Source organism: Balaenoptera musculus, chromosome 1 (assembly GCF_009873245.2).
Source record: "Balaenoptera musculus isolate JJ_BM4_2016_0621 chromosome 1, mBalMus1.pri.v3, whole genome shotgun sequence".
Taxonomy (NCBI): Eukaryota; Metazoa; Chordata; class Mammalia; order Artiodactyla; family Balaenopteridae; genus Balaenoptera; species Balaenoptera musculus.
Genome location: NC_045785.1, coordinates 75,558,923 through 75,576,257, shown reverse-complemented (window position 1 = coordinate 75,576,257; position 17,335 = coordinate 75,558,923). Strand labels below are relative to the sequence as shown.

Sequence of the window (17,335 nt, the reverse complement as noted above, 5' to 3'; positions counted from 1 at the left end):
GTTGAATTGGCATGATACAATAATACAATATCTAATCAGGAGGTTAGAAAAACATTTTCAGAGAAATTGTGATTTGATGATGATTACAAATATCATTTGCAACCTTAATACTGCTGAATATGTCTAGTTGAGCTAGAGATGATCCCAAATTAGACTTCTCAGAAATAAATATAAATATTTATTGGTGCTTATGATAGTTGCCAAAACTTAAAAAAAAGTATCAAAGTAATACAGGTATATAGTTTAAAAAGTCAAGTTGTGCTACAAAATATATAACAGAAAATAATATCCCTTGACCTTACCTAGTCTTGCAGTCCTTTACTCAAACTTTCTTTTGGTTTCACTCTCCATAGTTCTTAATAATGTGCTTATATGTTGTATTGACTTCCTATTTTTGATGAAGAGGGTATAACATTTTTACATCATTCTATGCCCCCTCTTCACCCTCTTTTCTTCTATCCTCTCTGTATAGTTTCCCTCCTTTTGTTTTGTTTTGTTTTGTTTTGTTTTCTATGGCACTATGACTAATTCTTCTCAGATACTCCAAAAGAATTTTAAAACTACTTTGAAAAATATTTTTTAAAAAGTATACCAAATACTCTAACCATTCGATTTTTTTTTCTTGGAGATATTTCTTCTGGAAGGTAAGATTCTGTTCTACCATGGATTGGTAGCTGTCTAAGCTTCTTGTAAAGTTGATGTCTCTCATCTGTGTTAGATCCAGTATCTTGGAACTCATATTTTCCTTTTGCATTGTCCATTTCCTAATTTGAGTGGAGCATATCATCCAGTAGCATCCTGAGAATGTGTACTTAGGTGGTATACTTCTTGCAGCATTGCATTTCTGAGAATGTGTTTATTTCACCCATACGCTTGAGGGTAGTTTGGGTGGGTATAGAATTTTAGGCTGTAAATAGTTGTCTCTCAGAATTTTAAAGACTTCCATCTATTGTCTTCTGGCTTGCACTTAAAAAATCTGATGTTATACTAATTCTTGATTCTTTATGTATGACCTTTTAATTTTCCACTTTAAACCTTAAGATCAGCTGTTTATCCTTGATATTTTGAAATTTTGCAATAACGTGTTTTGTTACAGGTCTTTTTTCAAGGTATTCTGATGAGTAGTCATTAGGCCTTTTCAATGGGGAAATATCTTTCATTTTTCTGGGAATTTTCCTGTGTTAGTTTTTTCTCTCTGACGTATTTATTTCTTCTTTCTGCAAGTTCTATTGGTCAGATATTGGATCTGGATTGAGCTCCGTATTTTCTTATTTTTAGCTCTGATTTCTTGTCTTTGTTTCCTTTACATTTTATATCAGAATTTCATGAGTCACTATTCCCAAATATTTAAATTATTTACTTGCGCTGTATTTAAATTTTTAAGAGTTTTCTCACTCAGATTGTGTCTTAAAAGATAACATTTTGTTCTTGTTTCTTTGATGTAATATCTACTCAGCTTTCCAAAGATAAAAATAATTTTTTTGAACTTTTATTCTGCTCCCTGTATTGTCTTTGTTTCCCACAAATTTTGGTTTGCTTTGGTCTATCTTTTATGTTGGAAAAATTCTTCATAAGTCTATATTACCTGTGTTATCATTTAAAAGCAAGGCAATAAAAATATGCTTGGAAACTCTTTTTGCATGGGTGGACTTGTTAACTGGTATATTTTACCTAGAGCCTGATAAATGAGGAGCATTGCTGACCATCTCGTTGTTGGACCGCAAATGTCTAAGGCTGTCCAGTTTCTTTAGAGAAGAATCCTCCAATTTCTTACTTGTAGAGTATAATCCTGGTTGCCACTGTTATTGGAGTTAAATGATATAAAGAGGTTCTTCGGGGGGGGGGTGTTGCTGTCTCACCATTTAGTATGTAGATTTTTACTGAATTCCCTTGTTCTCATTATGGCGCTTCTTTTCCCTCTTCTGCTAGGATTGGTTCAGTGTTTCTACATAAGTAACCTCTAATCTTCAGTTTTGCTCTCAAAGCTTCTTATATAGATTTTCATATCCTCCCCTCTCTCCCATATGATGCCTCATGCTTCTCTCCTGAATTCAGTGATTTGGAGCCTTCAGTTGTTGAGCCTTTTCAGGACTTTGCAGTGTGAACTGGCCTGCCCGTCATTAGCACTTCCTTCTGAAAGCCCTTAGTGTTCAGTTTTGTCAGCTCTGCTAATTCCTTCATGTGTTTTTCATCTTTCAAAAATTCGTTGATATCTCTTATCTGTTGTTGTCTCTTCTACCCTTTCACTTTGCCTATGTAGTTTTAAACCACATTTCCTTTTTCTCATTTTAGTGAGACTTTAAGACTATGCAGAGATAAACATCTGTTATTTGCCATGTTTACAGTTCTTCCTTTAACTTTTAGCACAGCTAAGAAAACCATTAAAATATCCTGTTCATAAATATAAATCTTATATTTGTTTTATAACTGAGGTTTAGGTATAACCAAATGAATAGATGATTCTATTTCAAGAAAAAATTTAAGGCTGAGTTTTCCAAGGATTTGACAGAAAGTTCCCTTTTCTTATATGATACAGTCTACTTTCCTTATAACTCTGTTGGTGGGCTGGCTGCCAGTGAGGTAGGCGTAGTTGCAACACCTCTCTGTGATACCTTACACCATATGAGATGTAAGCTAATTGTCAACATACACAGCACTCCTCAGGTTCATGATCCCTAGGTGTGCAAACCACAGATGTAGAAATCTCTGTGTAAAATGCGTGTCTCCAAGAAGAGTATTTTCTATGGAAATTAACCCAAAAATGTGTTTGTAAGAAGCAGCTCATTCTAGTTGCAGTAACTCCAAGCATTTTCTGCCAAAACCCCTTATGGACACTTAACCAAAAATTTTACACGTAGGTTAAAGCTTCATTTCTCATTTTATAAATAAGTTGCTTTTATTTCTTTATCCAAAATAGATGTACTTACATTAAGAATACTTTAAAGTCACAATTTCCTCTTCTAACATACCCAGTGACAGTGGTGCACAGGGGTTCTCGAGCCAGAATTCTGGGTTTATGCCCAGGTTCCAATGCCTACCAGTTATGTGACCTTGAGCAAGTTCCTTACATACTTTGACCTCAATTTCAGAAACTTAAAAGTGAGGATAATAATAATTCTTACTACATAGGTTGTTGTGTGGGTAAAATGAGAACACATGTAAAGTGCTTAGTGCATGGCTATTACATACATGATGAGCATATGATAAAGTTTAGAAAAAAAATACTCTGGATCCTTTCCTTTTTCTATATACTGATAATATTGAAAAAATAAAATAAAATAGTTGGTTTTAAACAATTTCCTTTAGTTCCTTAACTCAGTGAGCTGGAATTCAAGAAGCCTATATTTGAGTCCTAATTCTGGCACAGACAATTTGGCTGAGACTATATAGAACAATGGAAAGTGGATATTGGGCACTTACCTAGTTATTAAGTCAATTTGGGTAAATTGGTAAGGAAAAGAAAAGTATATTGAGGCCTGTATGATCTTCCTCATGTACAACTCTGATTTTATTTTAAACAATCATTTTATTTTTTTCATTCCTACAAACTAGAAAGAATATAGCTTTGGTGACTTAACTGACCCAGATATATGAATTTTAAACTGAGAATTTGTTAAAATTAAGTGCTTTTTATATTAATTTAGTTAATTAATAATGTGCTAATACTGTAACTTATTACACTCTGTTAAATGATATTACTCATTATTTTTTATCTAAAAATTGATAACTTTAAAAAAAATTTTATAAGCTACTAATTTCTAAGAAATGTAAGAATCCTTACATTTTGAAAGGTAAACATAATACTACCCTTGTTCCTCCAGTTTGTGATAGAATATCATTGAATGTTGACAGGTAAAATGGTTCTTTGGCTCTCTGTACTTGTAAAAACAAGTGTAACCATTGGCTCTCCCATGTCTGTTTCTTTAGGCATATACTCTACACCACCACAGAGTCAATTATATAGCCACTGGAGTGAGTCAAATGCTTGGGTATGAGTCATAGTTTTAGCACCTACGGAGACACAATTTCTCCTTTTTGTCTCCCTTTCTCCCCCCACTTCCTGTCTGTCTCTCTTTTCATCTCCCTCTCATCTTCCCTCTGCCTGTCTTTCTTTTCTCCTAGCTAGTGATAATATCAATACTGCTTATTATATAGGTTTCAAATGAAAGGCAAGTAAGGTTGGTGCCTGTGCCTATATCTGAGCATTAGCCTTGCAGGCTTAGAAGACTGATTTTTTTTTTTTTTTTTTTGTAGATAGCTTTTGCTTTTATTTGAATGCTATTATACTTATCATATTGCTTTTCACCTAACAATATAATTTGGAGATCAGTGTAAGATAGGTGCTTGAGGGTGAGCAACTGAAATTGATTCTGGTTTTTTAAAAAGCAGAAAGGTTTTTGTTGAAAGCTATTCTGTGGTTCCCAGAATTGCTAGGAAGTCTAGAGAATCAGGTTACTAAGAACAGAAACCAGGGAAATTAGGGACCAAGACCACAGGTAGAGCTACTCCCCAGGAGGAGTATGGGCCACTGTGGTCACCACTGGACGGTGGACACATTCTCCTCTGTCTGTTTCTTTGTATCACTTGTTTCAAATCCAAAGCCCAAAATGGAGATGTCTGTCCATATCTCCAGCTGCTAAGGTGTGGCAAAAGTGTGTAAATGGCCTTTTCATGGTCTGTAAAGAGATGTGACAGCCAGTCTCTGTCTCCTAGAAGTTCCTTTTCCTGCTTCCATCCTGTCTGTTAGAGGTTGTCCTCACATGCTTGGTGATCCCTGGCTCGCTGTTAATATTAAAGAGTGGGGCACCAAAGGGATGACTGAAAGCTCTGTGTGTGTGAGTGGGGCTGGTGGACTTACTGGTTTCATTGAGGGATCTCCGTACTTCACCTTCTCTAGGTCTTTCCTGTTGGGAAGTGTTGTTTTTTTGGCAGAAGGATCCACCAGGTTTCTACCTGGGGACGCATGAGTCTGGTTTCCAGAGCTCTGGTACTTGGCTGGGAGGTTTCTGCAGAACAAAGTTTAATAATAATAATGGTCATCCTTGCCTCTGGCTGTACTGGAACTATTTGTTTCCATTTTAAGATGTTTCTAGAAGAGTGATTTTTATTAGCACTGAGAAAGGATCTATTTGTCATTAGTATGTAACAAAACAACAACAAACCAAAAATTGAACTGAAGGCTTAAAGAGGAGGTAACACTTGAACTGAGTCTTGTAAGATGCGTAAACTTGGCATGGAGGGACATACTTACCAGGACTCTGAAAGAATGACTTTTTGTAAGCTTTGATATGGCAAGAAATTCAAGGAAAAGTTAAGTATCAAGAGTAGGAAGTACCATGGAGTGAGAAGATAAATCATTGAGAAGAAACGTGTAAACCAGTGTAAATTAGGGGGCAGTCCCAAAGACCACACTTACTTCTGACACCAACTGCAAGTTTGAGGGTCCTCAAGACCAATTTCAGGCTCAGTAATGCTCTAGAAGGACTCACAGGACTCATGAAATCTGTTATACTCTGTTATGGTAGATTACAGCAAAAGGATACAGATTAAAATCAGTCTAGGGAAGAGACTCAGGGAGAAGAGTCTAGGAATGTCCTTATGTGGAGGGTCCAGTTGTCCTTTCCCAGTGGAATCATGGTCAGTGCCAACCTTCCCAGCAATAATATGTGATAATATGCACAGGATATTGCCAAGCAGTGAAGTTTATTAGGAAGGTATGGAATGTGAGACTAGAAATATAGGCAGGAGGTTATATCATTAAGGGCCTGAGGGCTGAAATAAAATGACTGAGTTTAGTACTAAAAGCTATAAGAAATACTGATGTGTTGTTATAGGAAGGAGTGTCATGAACTAATGTTCATTTTGTTCTGGACTTTAGGAAGCTTTCTCTAGCAGCAGTGTGGGTGATGGATGGGATAAGAATGTCTCACAAGAGACAGAAATCTATTAGGAGGCTAATATTAAAATCTGACTAAGTAAAGAGAGCTTAACTAAGGCTTGTGTTGGACTTGGTGACTGAATAGATATGGAGAATGGGTGGGAAGGGAAGTACCAAACATAATTGCCAGGTTTCTGGGTTAGATGACTGGATCGATTAATTCATTCAAGCAATACTGTGGACCTACTTTGTTTTTAGTCATTGTCCTAGTTGTTGGAATATTACTGTAAAACAAGATGAAGGTCTACTCTGAAAGACTTACATTTCAATTAGAGAGCCAAGTAATAGGCAAGTTTATATGTACATACATTTTTCCCCTAAATTTTCAGTGTTATGAAGAAATTATAAAGCTCAGTAAGACATTAGAGTTAGAGAGTTATTGGGGCAAGGAGGATAACTATTTTATAGTTCAGGTAATGTGGCCAGGGAGAGCCTCTCTGAGGAGGTCACATTTGAGCCTAGATCAGAATGAACTAAGGGTTTAGAGCCTTCTAAGCCAAGAGAAAAATAAGTGCAAATGCTGTGAGTTAAAAATGAGTTTAGTGGTTTTAAGGATTAAGAAAAGACCAGTTTGGTTGGAGCAGAGGTGGGATGAAATGAAAGGAGAGATGAGATAGGTAAGAAGGGAGCTGGTGACATAGGTTTCATGCACCCCGTAAAACTCTGGATTGCACTTTTAGTGTAATGGGAAGCCATTGAAGAATTTTGTTCAGGAGAATGCCATGATATAATTTACACTATAAAAATATCACTCAGACTCCTGGTGTGGTAGTGGGGATCTTCACTGAGAAAGGCACTTAAGGAAGAGGAACGAATCTGGGGGAAAATGTATTGAGTTAGAAGTGATTGTGGGATAACTAACCTCTACTGGATAAATTCAGTGGGCAATTGGTTATTCAAACCCAGAAGAGAGGTTTGTGAGTCAGCATATGTGGTTACTGAAACCATGGTTTGGATGAAGTCATTAGGCTTGACGTTTACAGTTAACAGAGCAAGGCGTTGTCTTGGCAACACCATGATATATTCTGTTTAAGAAGCAAATAGGTGGAGATACAGTCAGTTCTGCCATCAGGCTACATATGCATTCCGAAAAGTTGCCATGCTAAAAGACTGGCTCTAGAGAACTGCCTACATTCAAATTCTGCCTCTGAAGTTCCTAGTTGAGTGACCTTGGGAAAATTATTTAAATTCTCTGTGACTTGTTTTTATAACTGTCAGATGGATTAACAATAGCACATACTTCATTATGTTATGAGAATTATGTGGCTTAATACAGTAAAGTTCTTAGCATTGTTCTTGGTACATAGAAACAGTTTAATAAATGCTGTTATTCTTATTCTGTAAACAATGTAAGCCATCTACTAAAGTGCCTGGTTGATAATGAGTATTCTTTAAATAGTAACTGATTTCCTAAGTGACACAAACTAGATTGATTTCCTGGTTAGAGCCACTCATGAAACAAGTAACTTACTATAGACAACTAAGATTTTTCTTGCTATATTCATCAGCACCAAATATCTAAATTTAAATTTGCAATTTGGTGGTATCCAGGGCTAGGCTTAAATTAATGTAAAAAGTCTGTATTCTGATAGAAGCCTTTTTCTTTTTTATCCTGTTCTCCCCACCCCTCTTGTCTGTGCCTTTTTATCCTTAACAGTTCTCTACAGGCATACCTCATTTTATTGCACTTGACTTTATTGCGTTTCTCAGATATTGCATAATTTACAAATTGAAGGTTTGTGGCAACCCTGTTTCAGTCAAGTCTATCGGTGCCATTTTTCTAACAGCATTTGCTCACTTCATGTCTCTGTGTCACATTTTGGTAATTCTCACAATATTTAAAACTTTTTCATTCTATGTATTATGACCTGTGATCAGTGTTTTTGATACTGTTTTGCAAAATGATTACAACTCGCTGAAGGCTCAGATGATGGTTAGCATTTTTTAGCAATAAAGTAGTTTTTAATTAAAGTATGTACATTGTTTTTTAGACATAATGCTATTGCATACTTAATAGACTACAGTATAGTATAAACATAAATTATTATGCACTGGGAAACTAAGCAATTTGTGTAACTCACTTTATTCTGATATTGACTTTACTGTGGTGGTCTGGAACAGAACCTGCAATATCTGAGGTATGCCTGTGCTCTCTGCAGTCAACATCTACTCAGAGGATTTGCTAAACATATTCACAGTGAGACGTGAAAGGGTAAAACTAGAGTAATAATTAGATTTCACATCAGATACCAACTCTGGTGGCTACCTAGAGAATATTTTCCACTGTGAGATTTCTGTTGGGAGAAATAACCCTGCCATGATTAATTAGGCTTGCCAAGGGAAACGAGGTGGTATGGAGAATACAGTGGCTGTGAGACAATGTGGCAGGTAGACTTTGAAGATGGTAGACTTTGAAGTCAGTCTGACTGTGCTGAAATCCATTTCTACCGTTCATCAGCTGTGTGTCCTTGACCAAATTACTTAATCTCTCTGGACCTCAGATTCTTCATCTGTGAAATGAGTATAGACTTTCAGTATAAACTTGAAACCATGAGATACTTTCTTTCCATTTCTGTTTCTGGATATCATACTAATGATACAGGTGAATGAAATAATAAATGAACCTGAAAACTGCATTTTCACCAAAACTAGGGGACTGGTATAATCTGCAGACTCCCAAAATCTGCTGAGAAAAGCAGATGCCCTATGGAGTAAAACCAGTAGTAAGATTTCAGAAAGCACCAGCGAAAGCCAACTTCCTGAAGGTGAGGAGCACACCCTGAAGTACTTAACCTTTAGCTTTTGTACAAAACAAGTGTCACAGGATCTGGGGAGGACCGAAGCTGCCCAGAAGGAAGTATAAGAAAGAATCACAGATAACGGCTAAATGGCTCAGTGGGGACAGAGCTCAGAAAATGTAAAAATCTGCTTCCTAAGGTGAAGGATTCATTCTGAAGTATATGCCAGTGGAATTGAATACAGAGGAAGGAGAGAGGAGTTGTGAGTAGGGCTGGCTTTGGAAGTCCTCCGGGACTGGGTTTGGTTCAGAGAAGAAGGTGGGGCTGTATCAAGGAGCCATTTGAGAAGGAAACTCCAGTAATGCTGAAATGGAACCTTTGGGTTTTGAGATTTGGCAGGCATGGCCCTCCATCTTCTCTCCCAGCATCCTTCTGTAAATTGCTGGGCTATGAAACCATAAGTAACTAACATAGAAAGACACAACAAGGTAAAATGTAGGGAAAAACAACAAATACGAGAATGCATACATAAAAACAAATCACCTCTATGAAGGAAGATCATAAAGCAGAAATATAAGAACTCAGGAAGAGATGGTAAGATATTAAAAGGAAATGAACTGTGAGCTTGTAAAACTCAAAAGAAGTGGTAGGGAAAAAAAACCCTTTTACAAATCAAAATGAAATTGGAACACAAAGAGAAGACATAGGAAACACAATAAAGATATGAGAAAATCCAACAAATGGAACTGAAGATAAGGAACATTTACAGAGAAATGATATAGAGGACAGCAGTGGAGATTCAACATACTTATAATAGGAATTTTTGAAGGAGAAAATCGAAACTATAAAATAAAATAGATGTTCAAGGGTATAATTCATGAAATAAAAAAAAAAAACCCAAAAAAACAACGAGACTTGAATTTATACAGCAAATGGGCATACTGTGTGCCTGGAAACATTTATCCAGAATGGTCAATATGAAGCCATATCATAATAAAAAATCTCTGTACTTCGAAGGTAAAGAACAGGTCTTTTGGGTATGCTGGTAAAAACTCGAGTCACTTAGAAGGAGAAAAAAATTGTCTGACTTCAGATTTTTCTGTCCTAACATTCAACACCTAAGGACAGTGGAACCATAACCGCAAGATATCCAAGGAAAGAAAATACCAACAAAGAATGTTATATTCGGTGAAAATTAAGGTACAAAGCTACCAACAATTAAGTCAGGAAAAGTTCTCATGAACCCTTCTTGATGAAGCTAATAGAACATAAACTTCAGCAAAAAGTAAATGAGAAAACAGCTACAAAAGACTGGCTCTATTTAACAAAAGAAAATATGGGAATGAAACAGAATCTAAATACCATATGAGCTAACAATGTAGGAATGGTACAACCACTAAAAAAATGGGAGGAAAGGGGAAAAAACCCCAGGAAGTAGATTAAGTTTGCTGATTGGCTCATCAGAAGCTGGGAATTAAAAATTATCCAAAGCTTATAAATCAAATAGAAAATACTGTAAGGATAGTATTTAATAATGAAAAGGTAAATACTAAGAAAAATAATCCTATTGACTAATATTAGGTAGTAAAGGGGGAAAAGGAGAAAAAAGAAAAGGAAACATTGTTCACTGAAAAATAATAGATATGTCTAAAGAGGACTAGGGACATTGTATACGTTTATAATTTTAAAGGTCAACTTTAGAATAAAAATACAAACCTTTCTAATTTCAAAAGAACTACATACAAAAACAAAGTAAACAAAGCACAAAAACAAAGCAAAAGAAACAAAGCACATAGTGACTTTAAAAATTAAAATGGGAAAACATAAAATATGACAGATTAAACAAACCATCACATCAGTAACTGTAAATAGATTTAATTTTATATTCCAAAAAAAATTTTCAGATTAGATCACAAAACAAATCAAACTCCTTCCTCTTTATCTAAAACAGTGTTTCAATGTAGGTGAAAATAAAAACGTGGGCAAAGGTATATCAGACAAATGCAAACAAAAAGTGGGGCAAGGGGTCTTAATCCCAGATAAGGTACAGTACCCAATAAATATATGAATTTTATGACTATCTCTGCATAACAATCAATATTAATATTCATAAAGTTAAGACCACATGAGATAAAAGGCCAAAAAGACATAATAGTGATGAGACTTTCTTTACCTCTTAGTCCATGAAAGATTAATTGTATAAAAATAAGGGTATAGAGGATATAAAATAAACAACGAGGTTCAGCCGACTGGTATTAAATTCTGTACCCTGAAACACCTTTGTAAGTGCTTATCAAATTCTATTGAAAATTGACCATTTATTATGCTAAGTTTCAAAAACAAAGTGCAAATTAGACACCATCTTCTGACCACAATTCTGTTAAGTTAAATTTTACTAACAAAATTAGAAAACAAACAAAAACCCTTCTAACTGGAAGATTTTGCATTTCCTCTTAAATCATTTGGTTCAATGGGAAAATACAAGTAAAAATTGCATAGTTTCTAGAAAACTACAAAAATGAAAATCACGCAAAATGAAAATATCACATATCAAAATGTATGGGATATAGCAAAAGCAGTATTCAGGAAATTTATTGCTTAAGTGCTATAAATAACTAAGTGCTCATTGCCAGAAACTAGAAAAAGAATCAAATAAACCAAATGAAAATAGGAAAAGATAATAAAGATAAATGCAGAAATTAATGATACAGAAAGCAGACAAAAATAGTAGAAAGGATAAACAAATCCAAAGGCTATACTTTTGAAATAAGCAATAGTTATACTAAAGAGCAAATAGAGGACTTCCCTGGTGGCGCGGTGGTTAAGAATCCTCCTGCCAATGCAGGGGACACGGGTTTGATCCCTGGTTCAGGTAGATCCCACATGCCGCGGAGCAACTAAGCCTGTGAGCCACGACTACGGAGCCTGCGCTCTAGAGCCTGCGAGCCACAACTACTAAAGCCTGCACGCCTAGGGCCTGTGCTCCACAACAAGAGAAGCGACCGCTATGAGAAGCCTGCGCACCGCAACGAAGAGTAGCCCCCGCTCGCCGCAGCTAGAGAAAGCCCACATGCAGCAATGAAGACGCAAGGCAGCCAAAGATAAAAAAATAAAATAAATTAATTAAAAAAGAGTTCTAGAGCCAGAGTGGGTTTGAATGCCACTCTGCCACTTATTAAAAAAAAAAAGAACAAATAGAGCAAAATATTCAAAATTGGAAAATTATATAGAGAACCACAGAAATAGGGAAACAAAAAGAATTGTAAGGGAATATTACATGAAGATCTCTGAGTAATACATTTGAAAGCCTAGAAGGAAGTTATTTCATATAAAAATGTAAATTAAAAAAATTGATTCAAAATGTAGTTGAAAATTAGAATAAATCAATCAATGTAGAATAAATTAGGAAGGTGAATGAAGAGCTATCAATGAAAAAGCCAACATAAGTTTGGTTTACAACTGAGTTTTATCTAACTTCTGAAAAAAAGAATTTTAAAGGTATTTAAACTGTTCTGGGCCATAAAAAATAATGAAGTTCAACATTATAGTCGGATAAAGATAAGGGAAATAAGGGGAAAACCACAGGCCAGTCTTAATTCATAAATATCAATGCAGGGAGTCTACATAAGATATTCTTGAAGAATCCAGTAAGGTATTAAAAGAATAAAATATAACCGTCAAGTAGATTTTATTTTAGAAATCCAAGGAAGGTTCAGTCAAGAAATTTTTTGTGTAGTTAATGCTTTAAAACATTTAATTTTTAAAAAATACTAGCTATTTGTCATTAAAACTCAGAAATAGGATTGAAGGAAATATATATGTATACATATATATTAGAATTAAAGGAAGCATATATATATATGTGTACATGTATATATATATAAATATCAAAAATATATGTATACTAAAGTTTTAAAATAATACTCTTTCCAATAGAATTTCATTCTAATAGAATCAGAAATTTGAGGCAGTACATAGTACGGGTTAAATACAAAGACTGGTTTTCTTTGGGCAAGTAGCAGCCCTAGATATCATACCACATAATTTTGGCTCTTCCTTTATGTACGAATAGCTGATCTGGCATCATAGAATGCCAGATCATATTTCCCATACTTTATTATTATATATATTTTAAGCATTGTGATTTTCACATTAGCAGTGTTTCTTCCATAGTTTATTTCTTGGATTGAGAATATGCTTAGAAGCAATTAGCATTGGTCAAGAGTACCCAAAGTCACAGTTTAAGCATGTTATGTTTCAGAAGTGTAATTTTCATTAATGATTTAGCTGGTAATTCATATTTTATGTTAAAATAAATAGCCATATTATGGAGTAAAATTAAATTTTTTTAAAAATTATAATTTTAAAACATGAGAAGTCAAAGATTTTTTTTGTGTGTTTTTATGGGGCCTCTTTAAAGTATTTCCCCAAATTCCTGGAGATGCATATAATTTATAACTGCTGTTAGGAATATTTTGGTGGACATTTGCCACTACATTTGCGATTTGTAATAAAAGTGAGTTATCAAATATCTACTAATTTCCTATAAAAGGAAAGTTAAGATGATGTGTAATCTTGCTGGCTAATCTTCAGAAATCTTTGTTTTTCCTCACTTATCATTGTGATGAATGAACAATTCTTTAACATTTCTTGTTGGAAATGATTATGTACATACAATGATACAAATGGGAGATTTATAACCCGAAGAATAATAAAGATCACATGGCTGACTAAGCTGTTCTGTATCCTTGAGAAGTTTATTATCTTTTACAAGTCCTAGAGTTATAGAACTCTAGAAGTAAATGTCACATCTGATTAGATTCTGGTGGGGCAGATTCATTCATTCAGAAATTATAGAACTATTTGAAGGCAGATATAGTAGATATCCAATAAGGAAGCAGACATAGAATCTGTCTTCAAGAGTTTATAATTGGGTAAGGGAGATAAGCAGTATACTATCAATAACATTACAATGAAAACCAGAAAAATTGTAATTATATAATGTATATAAAACCTATATTTTATAATAAATATTGAGAAACTCCGCAAACTGTTTGGATTAACAATTACTCTGGAGGACTGAGAAAAAAATGGAAGAGAGAGAAATTTGGAAGGGAGAGAAAAAAATACAGTGATCAGCAACAGTAAGAATTTAAGTTCTCTTGTCCAGGAGTCTTCAGGGTGACTGGGTACTTTATGTATAGCACACACTTAAGGTATTAGGCATAGGGAGAGCTCTTATGTGACCTGTAAATTCTCAGAAGGTAAAACGGAAAACAGCCTGAAAAATTATAGTTTAAACGGTTGTGTGAACTTAATTTATAAAATGGTTTCCAAATTAAAAATTTCTTTTTGTAAGTGTGTCTCTAGTTTCTCTTTAACACAGAAGTCATAAAATTTTAAGTTCTAAATTAAAGATATAAATGACTATCTGGGAATCTTTGAACATGTAATCCATTGGAATAACAAGTTTCCTAATTGGGAAGAATAAGAGAACATTTATTAAATTTTGGGTTTAGGGATATTGGGGTGTATGTATGTGTGTGTTTCAGATTATGAGTATAACATTTTATTTTCCCTTTCCGTACCTCTCATTACCTAGAAATTAGTTATTGATAGAGCATGTTTATTTTAGGGATTACTGTTGATACCTACAAGGAAGATTGTCTCATACTCAAACATTTATATGAACACATGAATGCATAAGAGTAAGATTCTTTCTCTCTTTCTCTTTCTCTCTCTCTTTTTAATTTCCAGGCATAGATATTCTTCATCAACTAGGCCTTGGAGGCAAAGATGTAAGACATTCAACATCAGTGACTGCTGTACCATCATCATCTACACCATTACCTCAGGGGGTCCATTTAACAGAATCGGGTGTCCTTTTAACAAATGATTCTTATATTGAGTCACCTCTCGTGAAAATTTTACCAGTCAACTTAGAACAGCCATTTACAATATTAATTGGTTTACAGTCACATAGAGTAAACAATGCATTTCTCTTCAGCATTAGAAGTAAAAATAGACTGCAATTAGGAGTACAGTTATTGCCTAAAAAATTAGTGGTATACCTTGGAGGAAAGCAGTCTGTATTTTTCAACTACAGTGTTCACGATGAGCAATGGCACACATTTGCCATTGCTGTTAGCTATCAAGTTGTCTCGATGTTTGCTGAATGTGGAAAGAAATATTTTAGCAGAGAGACTCTTTCGGAAGTTCAGACCTTTGATTCTAACAGTGTGTTTACCTTGGGAAGTATGAATAATAATTCTGTCCATTTCGAAGGAATAGTATGTCAGTTGGATATTATTCCTTGTGCAGAAGCATCTGCAAACTATTGCAGGTATGTGAAACAGCAGTGTCTCCCTGAGACAAGCCTTCTTCATACAGCTATTGTACCAGCTAAGATGCCAGAAAACTCTCTCTTGCCCAAAAGATTTGGTGAAAAAGTACTGTCGGAGGACACACTTACCAAAGGCAGAAGCATTCTAGATTCCAGAAATGATTCTGCGGCAGTGCATAAAGAACAAGAACACCAGATATCAAGATCTCAGTTAACTTCTCTTCATTCAGGCAATGTCTCTGCTGTGGATCTTGTGAACCATGTGATTCAGGCCAAAGAAATGATCACTGAGCAACTTCCTCAGGCAAATCTAAGCCTGCCAATGACGCATCATAGCCTCAATGAGCCAAGGAAAAATAGCAAGGAGAAATTTAGTTCTCTTCTAAATGTGTTGGACAATATCACACAACATAATGATAAAGTAACTGGTCTGTCACCGTTTAAGAAGATATCATCTATTCTTCCACATATAAAACAAGATACAACTAAGAATCTCAAGAAAGCTATCACAGCAAATCTACACACTAATGAACTTACGGAACTGCAACAGATTTTAAACACAACCTTATACAGAGTGACAGATGAGCCATCTGTGGATAATCACCTTGATCTAAGGAAGGAAGGTGAATTTGATCCTGATGCTACTTATCCCTTCGAAAATAGCTATGAAACTGAGCTTTATGATTATTATTATTATTATGAGGATCTTAATACAATGCTCGAAATGGAGAATCTAAGAGGGCCAAAAGGGGACACTGGACCTCCCGTAAGTTATTGTTTTTAAAATGTGTCTTAATGCACTAATTTACCAAACATTTTGAAAGGAATTCTCTAGGCTGAACAGTACAGAACAGATCTGTCTTAGAGATGTACCCTGGCTTACAATGAGTACATTATGCTTGCTATAATATATCCAACCAGAATGCAACCGTGGGTCAAATATTGTACTTTTTTTTTTTTTTTTTTGGTTTTTATTGGCAGGCTGAAAAGTTTACTTAATTCTGGTAAAGTGGTGAGTAAGCTATATGTTTTTCTTGTTCAGGTGAAATTCAATCAGGAATTCAACTGCTAAATATAGATCAGCATTCTTTTTTTATGAAAAAACCCCATAGGCTTAATGCATAGTCATGTTAAGAGAAGGATATAAAAGTTATAGTAGACTAAATAAAAATACTTTAAATACATTATTAAATATACTTTCAACAAAATCATATCAAAAATGAATTAAAATAGAGTGTAAAATTTTAGATAGAGATAATTTGATAGTGAGTCACTGGGGAAAAGCAAACCCTTACATTATAGAAATTAAAATATTTCATTTAGAATTGTAAACAGTAACATATTTCATTATATCTTTCATGATATAGCCAATTTACATTTATGGATGAATAAAAGTTCCATCTGCCTCATACAAAAATAGCCAGTCAGCCCATCAGTTCATCAGCAGAAAAAAAGCCAAGTCACTTACTTAATACTGCCTAAGTAAAACTATGAGATAATAGACTGATTTGTTTTTTTTAGCTCTGAAATTATTTTGTCATGTAGGTGCAATTACAGATGGACATTTGAAAATTTTTTAATCACTTAAAATTCATTTAAAGCTATTTAAAATCACGTTAGGAACATTATGTTTTTGCCTTTCATATTTTTGAATACCTTAAACAATCAACTTATATGTTTTTAGAAATTGTTTTTTCAGTTGCAAGCAGACTAAAATATATCTTAAGGTATTTCCTTTATTTGATGAAAGTAAAATTTGAATCATTTGTTTAGTTCCAGAAATCATAGAATAGGAGATGACGCCACTTGCTGAGCTTGTGTTTCTTTTGTGGTTATTACTCAAAGTGATTTGATAGGTATTGAGCAACTCTTATTAGTATGAATGTTTAAAGGGTTTAATAAAATCTGAATAATAGATTATAGAGAAATAAACTTTTCAGCTATGACAATTATCAACATATTAGTAATAAAATTGAGCCATTAGGCAGGTCATATTAAACAAACAGTTATGTAAGCTATTTACTTCAAAAAAGTCAGAGATGAGTATTAATCTCTTCTCTAAATTCAAGAATAGTTGTTTCAGCATTGGTAGGTGAAACAATAATATTCAACAGATACTAACTTAGTCTCTGCTTGGGCAAGGCAGAAACACAAGGTATGTATAACAGAGTTACTGCTCCAGAAGGAGCTTACATTGTGGTAACGGGGACACAGGAAGTACATTTTTAATTATATCTCAGGGTCGAGTAAGATTAAATGTCACTGAGAGATACAAACTAAGTATATGGAGTACACATTTTCAAAGGTAAGAAAAAT

General features: G+C 34.5%; 1 protein-coding gene across 6 annotated transcripts in view; it reads left to right on the top strand.

Moving 5' to 3' along the window:
* The window catches only part of COL24A1 (collagen type XXIV alpha 1 chain), a 389,657-nt gene that overhangs the window by 12,911 nt on the left and 359,411 nt on the right, over positions 1-17,335 (top strand). For all 6 annotated transcript variants that reach the window (XM_036826641.1, XM_036826634.1, XM_036826651.1 and 3 more), the window contains exon 4: positions 14,434-15,785. In XM_036826641.1, coding sequence (XP_036682536.1) covers positions 14,434-15,785 — 1,352 coding nt within the window. The remainder of the gene's footprint in view (positions 1-14,433; positions 15,786-17,335) is intronic.